Consider the following 18,480-nt stretch of genomic DNA (forward strand, 5'->3'; position numbering starts at 1 on the left):
GGAGAAGGAATTTGTCCAAAACTTTGTCGAAAGCCTTGCTAAAGACAAATGACATCAAATTTTTTTACCTGAATCTATGCTTCTGGTCCAATTTTCCATTGATTCTAGTAGCTGAGTGACACAAGATTTTCCTGATCTGAAGCCGTGTTGGTGAGGAGTGAAGAGGTTGTTGGTATCCATCTAAGATGTGGCATTTCGAAACAATTCGCCACAGCAAGCAACCAAGCAACTTTTGGGTTCCCTTTAAAGATGATAATGGAAACCCAAAACCTCTTCCAGGCGCTCTATTTGTGTGGCCAGGAAAGGCAGACCACTGGTGTAATATTGTTAGCAAAATGTGGAGTGTATAATATCAAAAACCCATTATTATATCTTTATTTGACACTTATTACATAATTTTCATAAACCATTGATATCTTTACACTTTAAAATTGCAACGTTGACTAAAATATGATATTGTTCTTATAAATGCCCTTCCTCTAATACTAGTACAACATGATGCATTACTACATTTGTAAAACTACAGTTGTGTCATTTTTATTATAATTCTATCGGGAAAATTAAGACAAAAATATATTACCTTAATGATTTATACTGAAAACGTCAGATCCCAGGAAAATGATTTATTCATGTGTATTGCTTTTTTCAAGATTACATTCATCTCCCGCATGGACACTCAACACTTGAAGTAACAAATTGCGTGTGGAGTGCATTTCCTAAATATTAACAATAACAACTGTTATTGGATAATTTATCAACAATAAGAATCAATAATCAAAAAAGGAAATAAATATCCATGTATCAGTAAAGAATTAAATGTAATGGTAATTTCATATGTATGATATAGATTTATTGACTTAAGTACATGTATAGATTTACATTTTCACCGCAGTCCTACTATGTAACCTTACCAAGCGCAGTTTGCATTCATATATTCTATGAACCACAGCAGCTTGTTATGGCGTCATTATCATTGTGACGTCACAATTGTCGTACTAGCGATCACGGAAAATGGCTGTTCAAATGGTTGTCGCATTCTTGATGATAACAAAAGATTTGTTCATTATAGATGCAAAATCCTTTGGGATTTCATCATAAAATTGTAACCAAATGTAAATATAAGCATTGAACGTCTTTCAGTTGGCATTCAAAACACATATGAATGCCAACGGAACAGTGGCAAATTTAATGCGCTAAGCGCTTCATTCTTGTGTACTTTTGACTGTTTCATGTATTTCGTTACAATATTTTGATTTTGAAACTCGTTAGAATAGGACGTTAACCAAACAAATTATTATGATATGACATTATTGAAATCAATGTTCAATATATAATGTCATTTAATTCCACTAACTTTTCTCTTTAATTTCAAGAATAAAGTCCAACTTACTGGCGGCTATTTAACTTTAACATTTTGATCACTTTGAAATTAGTCTTTCAACTTTTGTGTACAGCTTCTATTATCATTTTGTGATCCCAGTTCAGCATGTGAGGCATGCCTTAGACTACGTACTTCATGGTATATTTCTAGTTATCTTAGCTTTTGAATTAATTAATTGTTTACTTAATTTTTTATCAAATCACAGTTTATTCAGTGCCGTTTGATAAAAACTATTATGAAAAGTAGTGTCTGATTGGCTATTGCCATTTACAAATTCCATTCCCAGTGGTTGGATTTCAGACGAACGTTCAACTTCTGTTGGGAATGTTCTGCACTTTTCCTTCTCTACATCTAGGTTTTCTTTTCTTGGTCTTCCTTTTGGTTTTGTCGGGGATTCAGCACTGCCCTTCTGCATTTCCTTTAAAACAAAAGAAATGATTCTTTTATACATTTTATTGAATACCATTTTATATAAACAGGTAAAATATTGTAACTAAATGAAAGATTAGAGATGAGTTCTGGGTGTCCTGTTCGGTATCTCCGACAGTATGTTTCAGTGAGATAACACTAATTAAATTGAGATGCCTTCGACGTATAACAGACATTCATGCACGTAACCTATTCATACAGGGTAGGTCGTCTTTAGATAAACTAAACTGTTCATAGGACGTTAAACCTATTCAGCTAACTTTTCGGGCATATTTTTTACAATTTTCCTTCTCCGCAAAAATTGTTCATGTTTTGTATTTATCAAGGTTTAGGTTGTGAGCGTTTTGTTGATAACATATTTGCTAAGCAACTTGCTTTATAAGTAATTATCTATCAATTCATATAAAACGTAATTACACTGTAGCTATCAAAACGATAAAGTTTATTTTATTTCAGATATGGAATAATTTTGCAAAATAAATCTAGTATAATTATCACGTTGATAATTTGAAGAAAAAACATATATTGATTATGCGAAAAATGAAATTTGATAACAAATACGAAAAAACATCATCTTTAAATATATTCAATAAAGAAAATAAAGCGCAAATATTTCAAACCTGTGTCTTCTTTATGAAAATAACTACAGTTTACTTTCAGTAATGGTCCTAGAAAACCTAACTGGGATGTAAAACCATCAAACCAGTTTACGAATTACGTATTGTTTTATGAAAGGGTTCATCAAAGTCCCTTTGTGTTTTGCATGTGATGAGAAATTCAACTAGCCAAACTTTGAGGAAAATGTGCACTAATAAAAAGAATCATAGACAATTAGAATTTTGCATAAGGAAAAAACACGCGTACACTGAAAACACGGACAGAGACATAGTTTTTGAAATTTTATAACTCTACAACAATAACAAAAAAATGCTACTTACAAGTTTCTTCCATTTCATCCGTCGGTTCTGGTACCAGGTTTTGACCTGGATTTGTGTTAGTCCCAGACTATCGGCCAAATCCAACCTCTCGGGAGTAGACAGATATTTCTGAGCCTCAAATCGCTTCTCCAACCCTATTAGTTGTGGATCTGTGAACACTGTTCTGCTCCGTCTACATTTCCGTGGCTTCATTAGACTGTCCGGATCCCCAGGTGACCTTGACCGTATGTAAACCGGAAGTGGAATCTGAACTGTCATGGCATCCCTCATATCCATCATATTATCTAGAGGAATCCCTGTAAAGGACGAGTAATAGTAAAGGTCAGTGTTATGTTTGTAATGACACGAGATTCTCTATATTGTCAAAGCCTACATCAATCTACAAACAATCCTAACGACAATATACAGTCTCCGAAAATATATCTTGCAGAATATTATCAATAAATGTGATCAAACAACATATAACTGTCAGTATCTATTGTTATATTGGGGAAGATGTAGAGGATGACAATATAAATACTTAGACACGATTTTTTTGTAAAGAACACGGGTTGTGTCACTGTTCATTTGATATCATTTTGCTTTAAGCAAAGTATTGTCTTTTTATATACAATGCATATGTTTCGGTTGATGCTGTTATTTTTATATCAAAGTTTCTATCTACCCTCAACACTTTGTATAGGGATTTGTATATGCGATTCAAAAACAAACAAAATTAAATTCGTAAGACCAATTCATGGACTCAGGACTATGCTGTTCGCATTTGGTACGGTAGTGCTTTTATTATTTTATTTATAATGAGGTAAAACGGTATAAAGCTAGTATATTAATGATCCGAAATAAAAAGCCAAAATAAATTTAAAGTAAAATTAAAAATCATTTCTATGGAATATATATACAGCCTCTATAGGGCATTCTTCAGTCCAAAATTTTATTTATGAACAAAAGCTTTTCAGTTTACGTTAACTAAACACTAAGCAAGAGTGTATGGTGCGTCAGTCTCGGGGACGGAATATTTCACCTTTCATAAACGGGCAAATGATCATGAAGGCATATGAGGAGACGCATTAGAAAGGAAAAATGTTTTAGAGATAATATATCATTTTCATTGTTTACCTGTAGAAAGATATGAAGTACTATATGTGTCGAGATCGAAATGTCAAAATGTTCTATGTAGTTATTTTTGTGTTCTAACTTTACTGTATAAAACACGAAAGAAACAAATGGTAAACAAAGAAACATATAGGTTTTGTGTCATTGTTTTTTATCTTTATAATATCAAAGATCTCTAATTTAGTCGCCGTTCATTTTGATGCAATAAGAAGCAATGTATTAGAATGTCTTCAATACAATTCCCTTACAACATTACCAGACTGATGGCGTTTTATATTTCAGTCAACTAATGTATGTATGGTAAAAACACATCCTAAGAGAAATGAAATTTACAACAGCACAATCCGCAATGAGATTGTAGTACAAATTAATGTTATAAAATCATGGAATGGTAATAGATTTCATATTCATACATTCTTACTGTTACATGATTAGAAAATCATGCATATTTAAGCAAAGAGAAAAGAAAACAATCCGTCTTGCCTTAGCTGAAAAGCAGAAACTTCCTTTAAAATAACGATTTGGCGGTATTTTCATTTCAACAAATTTTATTGCAAACAATATACAAGTGCATTTGGCAACAGGCAAAGCCTATATTAGCCATCTCCAAACAAATGCGGTATAGTATAATTATCGACAAAATAATTTAACATTTAACTTTGCATTATGAATGAATATTATTGTAAGTTTATCTCTCAAACCTATCACCGTAGAAAATCAAAAAAATATCTTTTAGTTTCAGATAGATATTCTGATATACATTGCAATAAATATGTATTATTTTCTTTATCACAACTGTCACAGTCATGTAGTAAAGTTTTTTGCGTTAAAATGCGAGTGGGGAATATTAGAATTATGTATTTTGGTTCTGAGTGATGATCTTTGTTCATTAAATAATGGACATATAAAAAGATAGTGTTTTGCTGTTTTATCACCAAGGTCACAAGAACAAATTGGAGAATCGTTCAAATGATCGCAAAATAGGTCAGAATTTAGATTGCGTATAGTAACTTGCAGCTCTACACATAGGAATATTAAGATATCTTGTCATCCTTAGTGGATATCTCTCATTTTCAGGCTGATATAAAAATGGTTGTACAATTTCAATCAAATTCTATGGAGCAAAGTCAAGAAGTATCTTAAACATAAGAATAGGTTAGTGCTTTTGACGCCGATCAGAGAGAGATTCACCAGCTAGTTCTTTATAAAGAAAATCATGAGAGGTATCTCTGCGCAATCCCGTTATAATCCTAGCGATTTGGCGGTATAATATCTAAATGTGCCTTCAATGTGCATAGAATTAATAATCATTAGAGATAATAGTTAATTTGGTAAAGCATTGAAGAAAATACATAAAAACTGGAAGAACATGTGATAGTAGATCTGTGTCATAACGTTGTCTTGATCTTTGAGAACCCAGCGATTAGTGGTATGTATTTTGGGTCCAATTGTTATTGGGTGCCGAAGCGATAATATGTATATTTAGTTTCGGGATAATTTGAGATAAAATAGCAGTGATGACAAGTCGGTTGTGAATTACTGTGGGAATATTGAAAAAATTGAATAGTGAATTGTTTCGTGTTGACATATAATGAAGAACAGATGCTAAATACTGTATAGTTCCTAATATTTGCAGAGGTTTTGATTTTGCTAACTTCGCGGATTCACCCAATTTAGTGGAAATTAATACATCGCGAACAACAAGTTACAAACAATAAACCGAAAATTGTTACATCTGCGAAATTGAACAACTCTACAGTACCAATTCCGTATCTAGAATTGGAAGCAAGTGTGGGATATGTGTTGTTTTATTTCTTACACATCGCCAATTCAGTCAAACCCTGAAACAATATACTGTACTGATATCGATAATAATGATTTGAAACGAGACTTATGCTAAAAGAAACATCAAATAACGCTGGGATGCTGAATGTCGACTTTTAGATTATATAGATAAAATATAATCGGTGTCACGAATACTCAATATCTTAATCCATTATTTGTTGCAATATGTTTGGTGATCTCCTCACTTCAACGTTTTTGTATGGATGTTTTGGGAGTTGAAGAAAGCAGTATGAATGAAATTTTAGGTAGACATCGGTGTTCTGTGAATTGTGATTATGCAATACCTCTCTTTCACCTTAGAAATCATGCATATTAGAATTATATAGTTACATTGTCCAAATTGCTGCACGTCTAAAAGTTGGCATACTCATGTTATAAGTATCAAAAAAAAATTCGATATTTTCAGATTTTGATATAATGTATATTTACCAGCCATGTAATAAATATCGTAAGACACCTGTGTATTAACACTATTATGATGTTACAGGTAGTTTTGACGACATAATCTATCTATGACGTCGCATGAGTGTATCAGTAGACGGAAACGTCACATCTGAACCAGAATTTTACTGTTTTATATAGAGACGAAAGCTTAAGTTTTAATTATATTTCTATTATTAAAAGTCACGTGATAAATAGAATATTACACTCGTGAGTTTGTGATATGCAATTTATCAAACTCGTTTAATAATCTGATATACCGCTCGCCTAAAGGCTCGTGGCATACAAAATCATTGAATAACCACTCAAGTAAGAGAAACGCATAACCACGCATGTAAGATCCTCTATTTATTAGCAATGTTTTTTTGTAAAATACAGATAAATATATCTTAATGTATAGATTTTGTATAACGCTATGCTGTAAAATTTACAAAATGAAAGATAATATTATTCTGGTTCCGATTTCTCGAAAAAAATTAAAAAAAAAAAAAAAAAAAAAACAGACTTATGTCAAAATTTTACATAGTTACATAAGGTAAAAAAAAGATTTGACTTTAGTCTGCACTTTTGTATCGAGACTTCGGACTCAGGAAACAAATAATATAAAACGTTGTGGTTTTTTTTAATTACAGACTAAATATTGAATATACAAATGAATAGTAGCAAATATTTTTGGGGTTGGAAACTTGTCTTAACCAAATCTTATTTTTGCAATCGATTTTACAATATTTGTAGCAATAAATGTAAGCTCTAAAATAACAGTTGGTTTACACACATGCAATAATTTTGTGTCCGAAGGAAAATGTAGTATTAAAACAGTGTCGCTAAGTAAACAAATAATACCTTATCCACTCCCGTGTAATATATATTTAATTAGAAAAGAAATATTACATCAAAGTCAGATGTCCTAAAATTATTCAATATCAAAATTTAAATAGAAATGAATTAATTATTAAATTAATGTTTAATGCACGTTTAATGGAAATAAAATTGAAAGAAAAAAAAATGTATCTAGGAAATGAATAATTAAATCAAAGATATCCCTGTTTACCTCTTTGTGTTGCTGTGTAGACGCTAGCCTGATATGGAGTTATCCCTAAAGTTGGTGTAGGTACTGTTCCGACCACACCGTTCTGGTAGGACTGGGACAGGAAAGGTTGGGACATACCCATGTAACTCTGTCCAAATCCTGGATAAAATCGCCCGGCTGACGACGCGGGACTCCCAACTTCCGATCCCAGAATATCTCGGATAAAAAACGACGAGGAAGAGGTGGAGGAGGATAACTTTGGAGGAAATAGTTGCCCAAACATGTTTCTGCTATGAGTCAATAACTGTCAACTTATGCAATTTTCTAATCACTGTTCTGTCTGAAAAATACTTACTGATTTATATTCAGAAAATTTTTACTATTTCATTTTTTTTTGTTCTTAACTATATTCTGGAAAAGTGCGGCAAGCAGTTACGTCTTTTCTCCTTGTTCCTATTTTGTTGTCTTTTCCTGTTTCGTCAGATGCAATTGAAAACTTCAATCCGTCTTCATCTAATTCAGAGATAACATTGCGACAGTGGAACATCTTCGTATGCGTATCCACAATTATTCATTTTCAATATATGTTGCATTTCCTTTTCTTTCTTCTTTCTTAAGATTATTACTTGGCTTGAATCCCACGCAATATATCTGACAAATCCGTCCAAAATCAAATGTAACAAAAATTTTTACAACCAGAAACAAATACACGTAGATCATATAGAGATGGTTTCATCCAAAAAAGCAATGTCTTTTAGTGTTTTAGTGAAATGTCCTTAGCATACTCTATTGGAAAAACACTCACGTCACGGCCGAGACTTTCCATACGCAACAGTTTATATTGTCCATGAAGCAGTAACTGTTCGTCCCAAACTAGACTGGCGAAAGTAATATTTACTTTAGCAAACACCGCAGCGTCCTATCAAATACGTCTTTATCGCAATCGGTCTGAGCTAATTGACCAATCAACACACATTATCCTTAACTAAATAATACTGCTGCGGTATACTTACAAGATGCCATATGTGCCTGTGTAAATACAGAGTGGGTTGGCGGAGATCTTTATCGCTGGGCTAATCGGAAATTAACCTTCTTCGACTTGTCGTTTAATTTACTGGTTTATATAATAAATGGACGGACACTGCTGGAATTATAGGCTACCACTATTAATCATACCAATCTGTAATAGGACGCGCGCGTGCAGTGCGCGTGTGAAAATGTAGTGCGGTTTGAATTTGCCTAAATGTTTTAAATACGATATAAAATAATTCAACTCAAAAAAGGTAACAAGTACAGAACCATATTTACTGTTATCAAAATTTGAATTTGTTTCATTTCACTATGCTGCTGAAATTTTACAAATGTAATCTGTAGACTCTGACTTGCTTATGTAGCTGGATTCATCCGATAGAGAATCATTTTATTTTTATTTTTTTTATTCAAGCTTTTTCAAGTAATCACATACATTTGCATACAGTTTACATTGTGCACAATGCATACAATCATGATCTTATATCACATATATATAGTGTCTTGTTAGTAACATGCATAATATAATAACGTACTCATATCAAGCAGTATGTTTCCGGTATTTCCTATATTTTTGTGCATACATATACAAAATATTTATGTGTTATTCAAAATTAAACCAAATAACAATCGTTTTGTTTAAATAAACAAATGATTGATAAAGATCCATTTTCTTTTAATTCGCACTTGCTTTCTATGAGTGTATGTATATATTCCCATATTCTCTAATTTATTGTAATCATTTATGTTTTGCTCTCAGGAATAGTCGGGGATTGTGTTTTTCATTCTAAAATGATTTATGTTATATCACATAAGCAACAATAAAAACATATTTCGTAATGATGTTCTCTCACACCAAATCACATCATGTTTGTTTTCTAATTTCAATTCGTAACGACCAAAATGTTCTAACCACATTAAATTCCCAAAAACGATGTAGCACAATTATATTTTTCTCTTCAATCTTTTGATTCTCTGGAATATGAGATATGATTTTATTATTGACTCATGACCGTAATTGTATGGTTTTGGGCCTCCAATTATCCAATGAATTAAAACTCCCTGTTTTGGGTATTATTATTATTATCTTTTTAAGTACACTGTGCGATGAGACAGGATGACTTGAGTCAGTTTTTTTGTTTTTTTTTCTTCATGTGTAGAACTCATTATTTCAGCTTTAAGAATCAACCAAAATATAAATGGTATTACCATAAATCATTTCTTAAACTAATTTACGGATGGCACATCATTTACATTACCTGATAATCCAGTTCCTCTTGAAACGAAATTAAACATCTTTGTAGATTTTGCAAAAATATCACGTCTCAAAATAAATCTTGAAAAAAATGGATTGGGGCAAGAAGGGGTTGTGGGAATAATCGAATAATAAGAAAGCAATGTCGAAACAATAGAGTGTCTTTAAACTTCTAGGTATCAAATAAGATTTTCAAAAATCAAGCATCTAAGAAAATAATCACAATGAAAAACTGAAATCGGTTCAAAAATTATTTAAAGATTGATAATTTATTTTATATTCTATTAGAGGTATATTTCTTGTTTCGCTCCTGGACTTGAACAAAGAGTATTAGAATGAAACATTAGATATCATTATTGAATCAAATATATAACTTTAATCGGATTGCTACTACTTTAAAAAGGGATAAAGTTAGTTTTGCATGATATCAAATTGTCAAGTCGTTTACCTGAAACCTTTTACAGTCTTTCATTTTACAAATAATTGCAATAAGACAACCATTTATCTAGTATAATCAAGAGAGATAAAATAATTTGGCTATAAAACAGAGTGTTTAGATTGCTTATTGACATTAATACTAATTATTATTATTATAATTTTGTGTATAATATATTATTAAAAAGTTTTTAACTTTTCACACCTATTTAAGCAACAATATCTGCGTATATTGTACACAAACTACAATGTATATGTTAATTTCCCGGAATACTTCAGCGAAAAAGAAAAAAAAAATATTTACTACTATAAAATTTCATTTTTAAAGTTGTGTTCTAAAACAACCAATTCGAATTTTGCGATATGATTTTTACATGTGTATTCTTTATCTTTCATGTTAATAATCTTCAACCTCATGTGTACAATGAATGGCATAATGTTTAAGTTTCCTTGTCTCCTATATTTTCCTTTAGTTACACATAAATAGCCCAGTGTTATTAGTCAGATTATTAATCTATTTATTAAGAAAACATAATGTAATATCTTATTAAACATCAATATCAAAAAATTACACATGCTTGTCAATATACTATCGTAATACAACTATACCGTTTAAATGGACGTCAGAACTATAGTCAAATGACATAAGTATTTATCACTTTCATCATTTCCCTATAGATATTAATTTAATGGTTCCGATCTATTTAATGGTCTTTAATTTGTAGTTATAGGCTTGTTCACCCAGATGCTGAGTTATCTGTTGTTTAATTTGACAAAAGAAATCAACAAACCTGTACTTTTTCAAGAAATTATTAATTACTCTTAGACCAAATATTTTTGTAAGGATAGAGAGAGCAATGGCGGCTCGAGTGTTTACGTGTGTGAACAAACACTTCTTTCACAAAATTGAGGCTGCAGAAAAATACATTGTATGTTTGCACAAATGCATCAAATATGACAGAAAAATAAGCAAAGGATAACCAATTGAAAGCAAAAATTGTCGTCAAAATGCATGAACACATAGAAACATTGTATATGGCCATCCATCTTATGGTTTATTTTTGTCACTTTTCTTTTTTTTTTTCATGAAGAAATGTTTGTTTCGTGAATTCTCATCTGAAATGAGAAGGCGTATCAATTTAGGCAGCCCAACCCATATTTACAATATTTTCTCGCTTAAACGTTTCAGTTTACTTGTGTATATGGTATTAATTACGATGTTGTCGTGATCTGCGTGGACAGACGAGCCCACACGGACGCTGACCACAGTTTTACTGTCCACAGTTTGACATGGAGCAGACTGACCACATTGATTACAGTGGTACGTGTCGGCCTCATGCCAGTCCAAATGTCTATTTAACCACACATTCCGCAAGAGTTTGTCATTCAAGTAGAAGGAATTCAGTGTTGCATCGTTACAACCACAAACATATACAAAAACACTCTTTTTGTCCCAAAACTTGTTTGGGAAGACATAGTTCGGGTGTTTCTTTGCTGATAAATGGAATTTGTGGTCACTGTAATTAAGAAACGAACCTCATTGCTCACGAGACAGATACCTGATTGAATAGGTATAACTTTTACCTGTGACACTGGTAGCTCATCCTGGCTACACAGAAACAAAACATATGTATAGAACTACAAATGAACCGTATTTATAATCCATAATATCTCATTTAGATGTATCTTCCTAGCGCAAAATGAAACATATTTTTTGCAATGTGCGTTTAACCTGAAAACACCACTTCATCCAAAGGAGATAATTATAAGATGGAGATGAAATTGACACCAGTGATATGATCAACAACATGGCGGACGTATCGCCTTCATCTGTAGCCCCTTCAGTACATCGTCTATTGGTTTGGACAACTACAGGTTCCAGCGGCGAGGCAATTAGCGACTGTCCGATTGGTCTGGACAGAACAATTACCAACAATTTACGGACAATGAATACATTGATACCAGATCACGAACTACGGAAGCCATTATATGCAACCGGCGTTTGAGCAAAATAATTGATGTCAGCGTTTCGTCGTTTTGATAACGTATACGCAAAATAAATTAATATGGCTTAGTCATTAAAACGTTGAATAAGGTGTAGTATGTCTGCGACAGAGGACAGTGTGTTTTTTTTTTCTTTGAAGTAATCGGATATGCATTGTATATGGCTACAGGGCGAGTTGCCGCCGGTAATTTTCTATTTAAACTTAGATGATTTAAAATCATATATCATTGTGTAAATGGATCTACGAATATGATTTAGTCGTTTTATTTCTGATGTCGTATGCTAACTTGCTATCAAGCACTTTAACGCTAAATCTCAAAATATGCCAAAAATATTTTAACTTAACAAAGTATTAGACCCTGGTAAAATAATTTACGCATGCTGTGTCCATTAGGTCTAAATCTTAATAATTCCGCCTGGTCTATACAAAGACGATATAACGGCAGAATATTTAAGTACAATTTGAATTGATACAGTCTGTAAACATATACTTTATCAAGATCACCAGAACACGATGTGTTTCCCAATATATTTGTGTTTGTGTTTGAGTTAGATGTTACAAACATTGTTTAACATATACTTCAAACCAAAGTTCTCTGCACTGAAGATTTAAGAAGAGATCACCATCGATTCAGCTAAATGTGTGCAGGTGATAACTGCTCATCAGCAAGACCACAATGGACCATAAAGGTGTCTGTTCTGTATGTTATTTAAAAGTGCATTGTATTATCTCTACCTGCAACCGTTTCACGTCCTTTAAGCTGATGAATACGACAAAACATAATTTACTGAATACTCTAATTTTCTTTTATTTTTTTATGCTCATGTATTGGCTGTGTTAACCATTATTCATAACTTCACTATATAAATCTAAAGCTGACAAAGATAACGCCACCAAACTTTTGACACATCCAATACACACTACATGAACTTCAGGTTTATAGGAGTCACACTTTCACTTTCTAATGTCATATTGCGTTTTAAGGAGTCGTCATATGTTGCTCACATCTTTCATTTAGACTAAGAAGATTTCAGGCGTGCGCTGTGGCAGTATGGGATTGTTCTCATTCCTCTATATTTGTCTCTCTATAGAAACATCTGGGGTCGTGACTATGGAAAATGCTCTCATACTTACCTCATCTCATCGAAAGTTTGTACTCAGGACATCCTCTACTTCGATAATTAGTGGTGATATATTGATAGCAAATTTAGCGGATGTTGAAAACCAAATGTCGACCAAAATATACTAATTCTAAGTCTAGTTGTATCCCTTTTTGTCTAAGTATTATATTGTTATATCGACTCTAAGCCAAACCCTTTCTTGTCAGTCCTAGGCTACTATAATATTTAATTTCAAAAAAAGTTCCTAATAAATTGTTAAATGCCTTACTGGTATTTATTTTGCATAACCAGATATAATTTTGACTGGCAAAATGACTTTTTCTCCATTTATGATAATGTTTGAGAAAAAGTCGATGGCAACAGTCTCCAGAATGCTATATTTTACACCATTACTCATCGTATGATTTATAAAACATAAATGAAACAATCTAGGCCGACGGTTTGGTCGACGTAGGCTACGAATGTTAAATAAATGTTCCGTACAAGTCGACGCGGTGTATGTAATTGACTGAGAAATGTATACTGTCCACTTCGAGCATGTCAATCATCATTCCTACAAATCCGAAGGAATTCCATCATATCTTATGCCAAACTTTGTCACAGCTAGCTAACAGTAAACGGCGGGCACAGCGTGAAGCTGGTGTGTGTAAACAGATTTACGCGATAGCAAACCGACGCAGGGGTGCACTGCCCTTTAACACGAAGATCACTGAAAAGGGCCGATCCATGGACAAGATTTCGAATTATTACAGATTACTGGACGTTGCAATGGGCACACTCAGCATTTCGAATTATTTGTGTCATAACTGGGCAAAAATTTTGACAACCTATTTTTCTTCAGAAATCTGATGAAAACCATAGTTTTGCTGTGAAAATCATTCAAAGCCACGAACAAACATATTTGATGCTTGGCCCTGCAGGTAGGGCGTTAAAATTGTACCTGCTGCCCCTATTGCATAATCGTAAAAGGCGACTAAATTTAGGATCTTATCTTTTCTATTCTTCCTAACTGACTTTAACCTTCCTAATGCCTCCCTTGGCACCGCCTCATTTTTGGCCTTGAGTTGAGCGTTCGCCCCTGTGAGGAAGGCTCTGGGTTCTGTCCCCTGGCCGAGACACACCAAAGTCTATAAAAGTGGTAGTTTCTGCTCCTGCTTAGCGCTCAGCAAAAAGGGAGTGGGACGACTGGTTCGCCCGTTGTCAGTATAATGTGACCGGGTGGGGTGTGTTGCTTGGTGTCTTCGGCGGCATGCTCCAGTCGTTCCACTATACAAGAAGACACAACATGAATATACCGCAGTCTCCCGAAACACGCACCTCGCACAACATACACACAACACACCCATACATGGGAGGCCGTCCTTACATGACCATAGCTGTTAATAGGACGTTAATTAATCAAACAAACAAACAAACAAATGTTTGATGCTTAATACACAAGAACACAGCATTTATGTATTGTAATAGTTCATGTTTTAGGCTTTACGTATGTTTAGATGAAAATATACACATCTGAAGAAGTCACTTTATAATTACTAATATCACCGTAAAATGATAAATGAAACTGTAGACTACTGCTTGGCTAAGTACTTGGAAACCTGATATTTTTTTCTATATTTTTCATGTGTTTCATTGGGTTGTTTCTTTGGATTTTCCTGATCTCATTTATAGTTGGATTTTGACCAAATTTTGCACACTTATAGAAAATTATTTACACTTTTAAAGATCATAACATTTTCATAATTTTCCAATGTTGTGTTTTCAAAATATCACTATTTTTGTGCACCGCTTCAACTTTTTGAAGTCATTTCGTTCATTGTTCTTACCAAAATGGAAACGAAAAAATATTACTTTCTGATTGAACACAGTTTTCTCAAAACATACATAAGTTTATTTATGAAAATATTATGTGCTGAAAGTGAAAAAAAAAGTATCTCAAATTATAACAAAAACCAAATTTGGCTGAAATCCGTCAAAATGATATCAGAAAAAATTGGAAAATTCAAAGAATAAAAAAGTAACAATACATGAAATACTTATCAACAATATGAAGCATCCAAGTACTTTTGACCAGGTTTCGCTGCATTGTAGACGTAGATAGTACTAATACTACTGCCAAATTTAAGCTTGTATTTGGCTTAATAAAAGAAAAATCTATGTATTGTAAGTGCTCTTAATCTCAAAATGTTGGTACCGTTTGGTGGTGAATAACATAAAAAATTGATTTTTATTGATTCGTGGGTATGAACTTTACGGCACATATAACTTGATAATCCTATCGTTCACACTTCTTCCTCCGGCCCCCTTCCTCCCACCCTTCGTACAAGCGTTCCTCCAGTTTCTTCACCGTTTTGTTGCCTAATGTTATTTTTTGTGATTTAGGGACAAAAACCTATCTAAGCTATTTTTTCAACTTCTGGAAACAGAACAAAATTATTCAATTTTGCCTTTTACGAGCATTTTCATTGGCTTAAAAATTTACTTTATCAGCCCATAAAGGGAAAAAAAGCGTCGCCGTTTGTGACGTTGCTTATTATTGGCTGAGATGACGGCGTAATGAATTCATAGACAAAAGAGTCTCAAAATGAATTTTAAATTTTGAAGAGATTTTCTTTAGTAAATTGAATTATAAGGATTAATTTGAATATTTTTTATATGTTATGGAGATATAACACAGAAGTCTGAGTGTACTATCATCATAAACCGCTTCGCAGTTAATTTAGAGTACATTCAGATTTTTGTGTTGTACAATTTGTATCTCCATAACATAAAAAATGTATTCAAGTTAATCCTTAATTAATAGAGAATTATCTAACTTAGCACTAATGTATCGTTATGGTCATGAAAAATATATAAATACAGTTTGAAACAAAACTAGAAACACACCCTACACTAGCGTAGCGGTCGTGAACGTGTTGGGCATATCATGCATGTGTGTCTGTGTATAAAATATTTATTACATTTTGAATTTCAGTTTTGTTACACTTTACACTGTATATAATCATGCACATTTTCGGATGAAGCGTAAGGTTTAAATTAATAAAGAATTTAATTTAAATTGGATGTGAACCTGTGATGATTACAAAAGTGAATCTTTCAACTGCTTCTGATCATTGGTGTTGGCAGACGATGGGAGAATCGGTTAGGGATGGACAAAAAATTATATCTAACACTTGCATAGATAACACCGTCCACTCACCTCTTTGTGTGACAAAAGCAGAGTAGTGATACATATTTACCAGTCATTATTTGTATAACCTAAGATATGCTATTCCCGACTAATTAGAATTCACACCTATTACGATAGACATGGGTTATGTAGAACATCGTGATACATGTTGTTGTCAGTTGGAGTTCACAATCACCGACTAGCATTTAACTTCATCACACAGATACAATGTAATAGCATACCGAAACACAACTTATTCATCGATTTCCATTAACAATTTCATATTGCTTTTCCTTTTAGATTGGAATGAAGATTACTTATTCAGATTTTTACAGGTACGTAGCTCTATCACTGATAGAAATATTTCTACTTACAAATTTTATAAGCCTCTGATTCTATCTAAATCATGGAGCTTTATTTTTTTATTTTTTGTTGTTGTCATTTTTCAATATTGAATGTATTTAAAATTGAAGTTCGGACATTTTTCAGAATTTTTCAAAAGAAGGAGATGCTCATGCAGGGGGATTCTATCTTGCCCTCTCTATCTATATTGTATGACGATGTGAGAATAAATACTTCAATAAATGACAATAATCGATAATAGAAAATAGATTATCTCAATATGCAAATGATACTGATCTTATCTTAGATAAAAAAACCAATGTTGGACTTGGACCTTGTTGAATATCTTGCAATATACACTAGTTAAATACCTTATGTTGTTAAAATAAAACACATTTGGATAGGAAATAAGAAAAATCGTAAGGAAAGATTATAATTGTATGTGATGATTTAAAAGGCATGGGTGTAACCTCTCACATGACATCTATGTAAATTAACATTAGACTGGCCATGTACAGTGGATGCTGATAACAACGAACCTGAAATATTACCCTAGGACATTGATTACCAAATAAGGAGACAGAATTTTTACAGGTACACTGTGACAAGTAACTAACAACATGGGAAATGTCAGACAGATATGCATGTAAGTGTAATCCGTTTTACAATGACAGTCCAATGGCTTTGAAACAAATTATATATAACTTTTAAAAACAACGAAAGTATTTTTTAATAAATAATGCATCTTTATTCATCAATTCATATGTTGATAATAATACAAAAATACAACTTTCAACCAGATAACCTGTACGGAATGGATTCTTGTTTTAAATATTTAGGTATAAAATATTTCAAAATTTGATTCTTGTTTTAAATATTTAGGTATAAAATATTTCAAAATTTATCATAATTCTATTAATTTCGAAGCACAAAGAAAATGATGGAGCAGAGGTAAAAAAATGTAGATATTAGGAAACATGCCAGTCTGTATTCTAACCTTCATTGTTTACAATATCCATGACACTCCCAAATGGAACAACTGGTCCAGTAATGTCTACTCTATTGTTACAGTATACATGTAAATGTATATTACCTGAAACAATAGATTTGAGGGACAAAAATAAATATATACATTGTATATGGTTTTCACTTCTTTTGGACAAAGAAGTTTTCATAATCAATATTTTTGACATCAAACATCAAAAACTTTGAAAATTTAAACTTTATTTATTTTACATCAATTTCTAAACAAGTTATACAACTTCTGTAAATCACTCTCAATGGCTCGTATGTAAGCGCGCGAGGGATCTTAGTGTGGGAGGAAACCGGAGTGCCTGGAGAAAACTCATGTGATCGGGCAGGTGACCCCTAACCTTTGCACGTCCATGCTGAGGATCGAACAATGAACTGTTGATTAAACGATATCAGATAATTTTGGTAGTTTGTTATATACAGAGCTGTTTAATAATTGTGAATGACAGTTTACCGCGGCATATTTATATTCAACTGTATCTATACCACTTCTTTTTAGCAAATTAAGACATAGCAGTCCATCAGTATATGAATGCCTAAGAATTACTATACTATTATCATGATGTACAAATGTTTTACTGGCAATCATGGTAGATAACTATTGAGATGGCACTTATGTAGTTATGATAATGATATGTTTTTTTATTACAAATTCTCTGAAATTAAAACCTTTGAGTAATAGATGGAAAATTGTAACATGGGCAAAATCACAAGACAACAGGAAAAGGACCCCACACACCCCTCCAATATATTTATTTTTCAACTAAATGTTATAGTAATTAAATTGTTGTATTGGAAATATTCAGTAGATCCCTGATACATCTATGATTGAAGTCTTATATTATGACAGACTTAATTGCCGTAGTAACTATTCGAAATATGCATTTAGGTAGATTTGAAAATATTGCCATTTT

General features: G+C 32.6%; 1 protein-coding gene across 1 annotated transcript; it reads right to left on the bottom strand.

Moving 5' to 3' along the window:
• Positions 1-365: 365 nt before the first annotated feature.
• LOC138319920 (homeobox protein BarH-like 1) lies at positions 366-8,136 on the bottom strand. The gene is made up of 3 exons (XM_069263035.1): positions 7,199-8,136; positions 2,749-3,044; positions 366-1,799 (listed from the first exon to the last, which is right to left on the bottom strand). The coding sequence occupies exons 1-3, from the start codon at positions 7,458-7,460 to the stop codon at positions 1,581-1,583; spliced, it is 777 nt and encodes a 258-aa protein (XP_069119136.1). The 5' UTR covers positions 7,461-8,136; the 3' UTR covers positions 366-1,580.
• Positions 8,137-18,480: the final 10,344 nt, after the last annotated feature.

The sequence above is a fragment of the Argopecten irradians genome, chromosome 3, assembly GCF_041381155.1.
Source record: "Argopecten irradians isolate NY chromosome 3, Ai_NY, whole genome shotgun sequence".
Classification (NCBI taxonomy): Eukaryota; Metazoa; Mollusca; class Bivalvia; order Pectinida; family Pectinidae; genus Argopecten; species Argopecten irradians.